General features: G+C 29.8%; 1 protein-coding gene across 1 annotated transcript; it reads left to right on the forward strand.

The window, feature by feature from the left end:
- Nucleotides 1-3141: 3141 nt before the first annotated feature.
- On the forward strand, nt 3142-5941 carry LOC105636228 (E3 ubiquitin-protein ligase RGLG2). Its single transcript, XM_037639386.2, has 11 exons — nt 3142-3258; nt 3360-3619; nt 3702-3927; nt 4118-4231; nt 4342-4439; nt 4562-4641; nt 4737-4842; nt 5015-5142; nt 5235-5397; nt 5502-5558; nt 5636-5941. Exons 1-11 carry the CDS (start codon nt 3240-3242, stop codon nt 5717-5719), a joined length of 1335 nt encoding a protein of 444 aa, XP_037495314.1. The 5' UTR covers nt 3142-3239; the 3' UTR covers nt 5720-5941.
- Nucleotides 5942-10175: the final 4234 nt, after the last annotated feature.

Consider the following 10175-nt stretch of genomic DNA (forward strand, 5'->3'; position numbering starts at 1 on the left):
CTTGAGGATACTATTTCTATGGTCAACTATAATCCAACGGCAACTAGTGATGTTACAAGTACAGACATCAAAAGTAAAATTAATGATCTTGCCAGTGATTTTCTTGAATTCCTAGTTCTTCTGATTTTCTTTGCACCTCTGTTCATTGGTATTTATTTACTATGAATTGTGTAAGTAATGTGTTAATTACAGCAAGAAAGTTCTTCTAATCTCTCTAACTATTTCTGAGTGTAATATTTTACAATTTTTTTTTATTTAGAATTTCTTTTTGATAATATTGTTAATATATTCACTTTTTTCCTTTTAATTGCTTAAAGAATTTAATAAGATGGAAATTTCTTTAGTTAGTAATTAAATTGCTTAAAATAGATTTATTGTCAATTCTTGGAATTTTCAAAATGAAAGACAATAATGTAGGATGTGCATGTATATGATGTATTTATGGGTAAAAACACTTTGGTTGGATTTAATTAATCATTCAATATGTTAAATGAAAATTGTAACCATAGTCTTCGTTAATCAAACCTCGCCATTTATTTTTAAAAAACTAGTTAATGCTTATAAATGATTTGATATAGAAGAATTACATTATTTTATGTTTAGAGTTATTTAAAGACTTTGCATTGAACCGTATTAATACCGGTTCAGTTTACTAGTTTTTAGTTGGTTTATGCCCATTTTTGAAGCTTTTGGTTTTGTTATCCAATTTGGATTGTCGAATCAACCGGCCCGATTTGATTTTCAGAATAATGGTAAAAATAAAAATAAATATTGATTTACAAATTGAGACAATCTATTTTACCCAAACCAAATGGAAAAAGAAAGAAATTTCATGAATAATTAAATATTACAGCTATGTTTGGTATTATGTAATCAACTATGTAATGGAAAGAGATTACATACATGACTAATTATATTGTTTGTTTAGACTTTTTTTGGATAATGTAATGTAATTGAGATTACATGTATAATCTTCATTACTTAAATTGAAGTAATATTTATTACATAAAAAAACATATGTATTGTCCATTACATCAAGCACATATAATACCAATTACATCAAGCTACTCCAATAAAAATTTTACTGTTTAAGGGCATTTAATACTATCACCTTACCACCACAACCACTATCACCGTTCCACCACTACCACCACCTCAACCACTTTATCAGCACCACAGCGCCACCACTACCTCAACCATCACCACCACCTCAGCCATCACCATCACCGACGCTTGACCATTGCTCCACCACCCTTACCACCATCTCCACCATCGTGCCACAACTACTACCACCGCTCCACTACCCTTACCACCACCTCAACCACCATATTTGAGCTTTTAAATTTAGTGATTTCATGATAATTACTAACATAAGGAGTTCAGTAAGCAAATACGAACAATAGTTTTTTGAAATATAATATATAAATTCAAACTGTATTTTATATAAAAAATATTAGGACACTCTCAATTTTTACTTTGAGCAATTGAACACTTTAATTTATAAAATCATATTCATTAAATATTTCAACTTGTAACATTATTTATTAAACGCTCGAATTTGTAAAATTAGATCTATCAAATTCTTATTGAGTAGTTAAAAATGTGAATATTATTATTTCAAAAATTATACTAATTATAAATCGGATGAATATTTTACATATAAGTATCAAAAATACAAAAAAAAAAAAAATTATTATATTGTTAGTATGACCAGGGGTATAATGTTACCAAAATTCCTAAAAAATAAGGGTATGTGAAGAATCATAAATCAAATATTTTTTATATTCTTATAATTAAATACATAAAAAATTTTGGGAATATCTTATTTTGAAAAACAAATAACGTGTATATTTAATTTTTGTTAATATATATCATATGTGTAATACTAAAAATATTAATTATATATAATAAAATATAATATATATATAATATTTAATATAGGAGCCGTGGTGGTTCCCTCGGACCGTCCGGATCCCCCGAGTGAATAGAAAGTTGAATCTACATTGGATCTCACCTAAATCGCCCCATCTATCCTCCCGAGGAGAAGTTTGGTTTCCAACCCCGGTTCGAACAGGATAAGTACGCCGTGCTAATGTCTTTATTTGTCATTTAAAATCTTTTTACCATTCTGATTTCTTGGATTGCGAAATATTTTTTAAACAAATTTCACCAACTAACTTTGAATTAAGCTACTGCAGAACCAATCATCATCTACCAAACTGCAAAAACAACTAAAATTTGAAAGGCTCACCGTTCTGTTCTTCTCCTTGTACGTGTACGTGTCACACAAGGATATGACAGTCAGTTCTCAATTGATTCCTAGTATCAATGACGCGATAATCTGATCAAAGAAGAAACCAAGAAAAGAAGATAGTCAAACCGGATATTGATTAGAAATTTCATTTAATAAATCAACTTAACATTATCACTAACATAATTTTAGAAGACTCGGCACATTTCTTATTTTTAATTCTCCAGTTTTTCTTTTTTTCTTCATTACCTACTTCCACTGCCAATGCATATATTACGCTTCTGATTTAAATTTTTAGTTTTTTCTTTTCTGGGTATGGCTCAAAATTACAGAAACATGGTTTCGTCGAAGTTTCATTGCAAGTTTGCTTAACAGGGTAGACTTTTGCTGATTAAAAAGACGACAAATAAGTAGACTTTATAATTTTGCCATGTAATTTCTGTCTGGGTTCTTATGACTTTTGAGTTATAGTGTTGCTATCAGAATAATTTCCATGAAAGCTTCTGTAATCTGATGACTAGTTTCATTTTCATGCCATTAATTTCCTTTCTCATTTGGTATTACTCGGTTTTGACCTTTACATGCTTCTGTAATCTGATGACTAGTTTCATTTTCATGCCATTAATTTCCTTTCTCATTTGGTATTACTCGGTTTTGACCTCTACATGCTTCTGTAATCTGATGACTAGTTTCATTTTCATGCCATTAATTTCCTTTCTCATTCGGTATTACTCGGTTTTGACCTTTACATTTTCAAGACTGTTTGTCCTGTTTATTATATATTCACAGGAAAACCTTCAAGTTTACTTTGATCTATACTGGACTTCTTTGAGTTTGCTTGAAGTTGAATTCTCTAGTTGAAAGTATTAAATTCATTTATATGGTTGTTTTTTTTTTTTTTTTTAATTTGCGTTTAAATTCTTTAATTAGATGATAACATATTATTTCTAATTTTAATTTCCTGCTGCTCTTCATCTAATGAACTGATATGCTGTTTGTGTTTAAAGGTGATTAATTTGGGATTCGAAACGATGGGCATGATTAGTTAGATGATAATTGCTTATTATTGATAAATTCTGATAAGATGGTGTGGGTTTATGTGAAGCAGAAATTAGGAATAGCTATCAAATTATCATGGGAAGCAAGCAGTCAAGGCATAGCCATAGAGGCCATGGCTATCAGCATGATTCATACGGATATGGGGCTTCATCACTCCCAAGTTCTTCACCATACAGATATGGGGATTCGTCACTCCCAAGTTCTTCACCATACCTAACTAAATCTTCAATCGGTACTGATTATGATGGAAGAAATAAACTGAAGTCGAAGTACTCAAGAATTGGTGATGATTACCATTCTCTTGAACAGGTATTTTCCTTTCACATTTTACAGCTCTATTTTATAATATATTTCAGGTTTAGAATGAAATGTCTTTATTAATTTTACATAGGTGACACAAGCTCTTGCACATGCTGGTTTGGAATCATCCAATCTTATTGTGGGTATTGATTTCACAAAAAGCAATGAGTGGACTGGTTCACGGTCTTTCCACAGAAAGAGTCTGCACCACCTCGGGGATGGTTTGAACCCATATGAACAAGCAATATCAATAATTGGAAGAACTCTATCCCAATTTGATGAGGATAATCTGATTCCTTGTTATGGTTTTGGTGATGGTAAGTAAATTTGTTCTTCAGGTTGATGCTTTTTTTTTTTTTTTTTTTCCTCTTATGAGTATCCTTAGACCTTTTTTGGGTATAGGGTTAATTTCATTCTGGGATTCGTGGTTGCCTCTCCCAGTAAGTGGTCAGGTTGATGCTCAGATAACCGCAACATTTCCTATTTTTTTTACTTCTAATTTTGCAGCTTCTACTCATGATCAAGAAGTTTTTAGCTTTAATCCAGAAGAGAGGCCATGTAATGGCTTTGAGGAAGTTTTGAGCCGTTATAGAGAAATAGTTCCTCATGTTCACCTAGCTGGTTAGTTTGTTTGCAGTATTATTTTCAGGCATATTCTTTCTACATAGCATATGATTTTCTGTAGAGCCATTTCAATTAACTGAAAATTTGCATGTACTAAATTCTGACAGGACCAACATCTTTTGCTCCAATAATTGAAACTGCAATTGGAATTGTGGACAATAGCGGTGGCCTGTATCATGTTCTTGTCATCATAGCTGATGGACAGGTTAGTTTCTTTATTTGAATGCTAATGGTTTATTGCCTTAAACCTTAAATTGATGCTTCTCCTATTCAATTATTTCACCCCTTAACCTTAAATTGATGCTTGATTATTATATTATTTGGAAGGTTACAAGAAGTGTAGATACAGGTCATGGACAGTTGAGTCCTCAAGAGAATAGTACCATTAATGCTATTGTAAAAGCAAGGTTATAATACTATCTTTTCTCCCCCACCATTTTCGGTATTTGGCAATTTATTTAATTTTTTTCTGAATACTGAAGCATTATTTATCCCTTTGTAGTGAATATCCTCTATCAATTGTACTGGTTGGAGTTGGTGATGGACCATGGGATATGATGCATAAATTTGACGACAACATTCCTTCTCGGGCTTACGATAATTTCCAGGTTAGTATATCAAATTTGGAACTCATGAAACCAACTTCCAAGTTGAATTAATCATGATTCTGAGTAACAGTTTCGGAATGATTCAATCTGATAGCATTGGTTCAGTTACTAGTTTTGCGTCCATTATTTAAAACACTGAAATTTATCATTAATGCATAACAATTCAATGCAGTTTGTGAATTTCACAGAGATTATGTCGAAATGGACCTCCACGTCTAAGAACGAGACAGAGTTTGCTCTATCAGCATTAATGGAAATACCATCACAATACAAAGCTACGATAGGGCTCCACTTGTTAGGGTAATGTCACTAACGTTACCTTTTGCATATTGCTCCATTGAAATATATTCCAGTTACTTATGCTCACATTTCATCAATCTTTTTACTTGCAGCTGCCAAAAGGGTATTCCGAAGAGGTATCCTCTCCCTCCTCCGCTTGGAAACCACTTGGCAATTTCCTACCCGACGCATATCAGGCTGAGCAGGAATGAACAGAGAGCTGGATCTCATCATGATGCTTCTCACATCTTTGTGGATCATTCTTTACAGAATAGGGTAAGTCTCTAATTGGCATAATTACGTAACTATTGATATAAGTATTTGAATTTTATATATTTAGTTCAAAATTATATTTCTTGATGTTTAATTGTGCTTTACAGAACTGTCCTGTATGTTTCTGGAGTAAAAAAGATCTTGCATTTGGATGTGGTCATCAGGTAACCTGAAAATCAAGTTTATCAATATCTTTTTTCCCGATTCGAGGCTGTTCTGATATTTTATGAACATTTTGCAGACATGTTATGATTGTGGAAAGGACATGTTCTTGTGCCCCATTTGCCAAACCAACATAATTACTAGGATAAGACTCTACGAGTAATTTATCAGATAAAGCACCACTGGTTTGCAAAATTTGAAATTATGAAGCATCGCTGTTGGATTGTCCACTGTAAAATGCACTTCTCCTCTTTGAGATTCTGTGTACATATATCTCTGTAATTAACCATCTTTAAGTTAGTGTCAAAGAATCCGAATGGTTCTATTTGATTTTGATTCCTGTTATCAATTTTCATTTATATGATTAGAAATTTTCTGGTTTGAATTTCATATCTTTCTGCAGAAGTTAAAGCAGATTGTGTTTTTTGTATACAAATCTACTCTTTGCCTTTCAGCACTAGAGCTTGAACTTTTAGGCCTCATATATATATATATATATATATATATATATATATATATATATATATATAAAATAGAAGTGAGCAAATCTATTCTTTACAGAAAATTGTCCAATATCGATTCAAATAGAAATCTCTGTTCCAAAACCGTTTTAGAAGTTAATTGAGAGCAGTTCGGTTTCAATTTCAATTTTGTTTTAGAATCAAAAACCAACAATTTTGGAAACGAAACCATAATAATTTCGAAACTGTAATCATACCAAAAATGGAAGAGGGCAAAAATTAAAAATTTAAGATGATTAAAATTAGAAGGATGAATAAAATAGAGACATAGCTTAGAGGTACCATGGCCCTGTTGGTCCCTGCCTTGACCATGGCTAGAACTTTTGTTCAAATTTTAAATATGGAAATATTACTATTATATGCCCATATTATATCAAAATTAATTACTCCGTCCTCAACTTTTTAAAAATACATCACTTCATTTTAATGTTTGATTCCGGTAATTATATAGTCCTTTCTTTCACTTTTTGGAGTTTTTTACAATTAATTATCTTTTAAAAAGATAAAAAAAAAAAAAACTCTTTCACAAGATATTTAATGGAAAAAAAAATGGATGGAAGGACTATTTCTTTCATAGAAACAAACATTCAAAATGAGAACAAAGTAATTAATTTTGACATAATATGTTTAATTATAATATCCTTTTAAATAATAGAATAATTATTCAATGGAATAAGAAATTGGTAACCTTAAGGTTTAATTGAATTTTCAAATTTACAGTAATTAATTATATGTAATAGATTTCTTTTAAGTTTATAAAAACTAAATTTTTATAAAACGTAAAGGTTAACTATTCCAACTTATGGAATTACTATTCTATGGCTTACTATTTCATTTCCAAAACCAAACAAGTCCTAATAGATTTCTTAGGAACTTGCTATCCTTTTCATATACAGTTTCAATTATCATCAAGCATTTCATAGACACTAAACTGAGCTTGGTGTTGAATTTGAAGGGAAGGAATTAACTGTAACTTTATGGCCAAGTTTGGTTCACTGTGGCATTAGGATTTCATTTTTGTTTGGTTCACATCAAATCCTTTTTTTTTTTCAAATATATTTTTATAGTTGAATTAGAATCACTTGAATTTATATTGAATTGATATATTTGCTTTTAATAAATAATCAACAAATTCTATTCAAGGACAAACTAGAAATAAGATTATTTGGTTTTAGATGTACATTTGCATTTCTATTTTATTTCATTTTCAAGATGAATTAATTCGCTGAATGAGATGCCAACTAAATGTGGTCTGATTAATTTTTTCACTAATTTAAAAAATAAAATATCTCGAGTTCGAGCCCTTTTTACTAGAGTCAAAGAGAGAGATATTCTCTATTGTATAACTCATTATATTATTTAGGCTTATTAGACCTTTCTATGAATTAGGGAAAAAAATTGCTAGCATCACGACAAGAGTGGAAACGCCTGTGGAATGATACAAGGCTATATTTAGTAGGAAAGACTGTGGATGAGATTAAATAATCCATGGATTTGATTCTTGTCTAGCATAATAAAAATAAGGCCTAATAGTAAAAAAAAAAATTCAATTTTAACATTTTTATTAATTCTAGCCAATTCTTTTAATTTTATCAATTAACACCGCATATTTAATTTTTCATATTAATTCATGCCTTCATTTACCATCTGTCAATTTTACATTGACTTGGCTATTATCTCTCACAAGTGGATCCCACAAGATTAAATAGCAATCCCAAGTCATACATGCATGTAAACTGAAAGCTCATCCAACCTAGGCATGGCCACTGATTTGGTTCGAAGAGTTGGACTAAAACCAAATCATTTTGTAGATGAATCAGAATCAGACTAGAAGCATCAGTCCAAAGTTTTGAACTGAAGCCGGCAGTTCACAAGCCAATTAAGATACATGTGAATGTTAAATTATGAACAATCAATGTGAAAATAGTGATTCTGGTTCAGGTTAAACTAGAATCGTCGGTTCAAAGTTTTAAACTGGAACCGGCAGTTCACAAGGCAGTTAATATTCACATGAATATTAAAATATGAACCTGAACTAATTCGGAACAGGCAACTCCGATCCAGTTCGACTGGAAATTTTTAAATTTTATTTTCAAAAATTTATAATCACTTAGCTTATTCTATACACCTCTAAAAGTCTGCATGATACACTTTACTTAGAAATTAAAAAAGTAAAAAAATAAAATAGTAAAACAAGTGAAGTATTTAGTCTAAAGTTATATTTGTATGATACAAATGAGAGTTTAACATTTTTTTTTTCCTTTTAAATTTTTTTACTTAGTTCAAAATTACATTGTCTTATATATTTTTCAAACTTTTCTAACAATTTATTTAATTAATAACATTTAGACAAAATAAAATGATAATTTATTTAATTATTTCTATTTGTTTGTAACGTTAATTAATTTTATTTCTTTTATGAATATGAACATTCTAAAAGTTATTTAAAATAAAATTTATTAATTTCTTTTAAATTTACATTAATATTTGGAGGACAGATGTAACTTTGTAATCGATTTTTTTTTTTGAAAAAAATTATACACATATCATTTAAAAACTGATCGAAATCGCTTTGGAATAAAAACTGAATCGGAACCTACAGTTCAGTGGCTGGTTCAAGTTTAATATTTTAAAAATTTTAAACCGCTGATTCCTTGAACCAAAATTGGTGGTTGATTGAATCTACCATGCCTCAACATTAAATACAGTTCATATATATATATATATATATATATATATATATATATAACCAACTCTATTACACTTTATTGATAAAGCTTCCTAAAGCCACATAAAATAAAATCAAACATATATCAAGAATTGGAGTTCTTTAGGGCTGACAATTTACAGTTTGGAATTAGTGCATTATCATTCAGTGCATGGTATGTCAAAAACATGACGTCCTAGATGCACGTGAAGAAGGAATCGACTGTGAGGTTCAATGAACTTGCAGTTGTGGACTTTCAGTGTAGTTTTGTAACGAAAAAGTATTTGTAGTTTAGTGTCCTATTCAAAGCACGTTGATGCCACAACAGAACCTGTGCATTATTCAAAACTAAATCATTTGGCTTACATGAACCAATTGGAACATCTTTTTTCTTTTTCTTTGACTCTTGAAACTATCAATATCATAGATGTTTAAGATTCAAGTCCTGAGGTTAATATATGAAATTCAACAATTAAACCACCTACATATATATCAACAGTCATTGCTATCATACTAAAAAAAGACTTGAGAGAATCACTTATATTCTATTTTTGGAGATGATTTTTCTTTAAGAAAAGGTTAATATCTTATAGACTAATGCTATTTCAACCATCAATATTTGTTATCAATATTGTCTCACCCGACTTGATAATTGTAGTCACATTAATAAAAAAAATTCATTACATATCATCATCTATAATGGAACATGACATACAAATTCGCAAGTGTATGAAAGTGCAACAAATAATAAAGTGTAAGTAGAAAATCGTCCAACGAAAATTATATACAAGTACTAAAATCGCGTTATCCTATTATTATTTAATGACAATAAAGAGAATAATTCTAAGAAATTAATTTAATAGACATAAATATAATAAAAGAGATAATTTGATGAAAAGAAATCAAGAATTAAAAGTTATTAGGGATTTTAATTTTGCTTAATTATATCCAATTTATTCTATTAGTTTAATAATCAATTTTAATTGTTTAAGAAGAAGAAACGATCCTAAAATTGCTAGTAAGCTCTCACGATGTATTATTAGCTATTTTAAATCGGTCTAATTACCTATCTTCCAATAACGCAATTAAACATAGATTAAATTATTAAATTTTATGGTTGTTTATGAATTCATTAACTTATGAAAACCCCATGAGTCAAACCATATAGCTTCCACATCAAAATATTATTTCTATGTAATTTATTACCTTTTTCTTATCGAAAACCCTTCTCTCGATAGTGATTAATGAAATAAATCCATTTAGGGGAAAAACTTTGCTTGGAAGCGTTAAGTTTAATAATAAATTATACCATGAATAAGGAAAAATAAATCTCATATTATAAATTGGAATCGAAATTAAGTTACATCAAATGCTTAATAAAATATTTAGTT

The sequence above is a fragment of the Jatropha curcas genome, chromosome 2 (genome assembly GCF_041381405.1).
Source record: "Jatropha curcas cultivar XTBG-Jc1 chromosome 2, XTBG_Jcur_1.0, whole genome shotgun sequence".
Lineage (NCBI taxonomy): Eukaryota > Viridiplantae > Streptophyta > Magnoliopsida > Malpighiales > Euphorbiaceae > Jatropha > Jatropha curcas.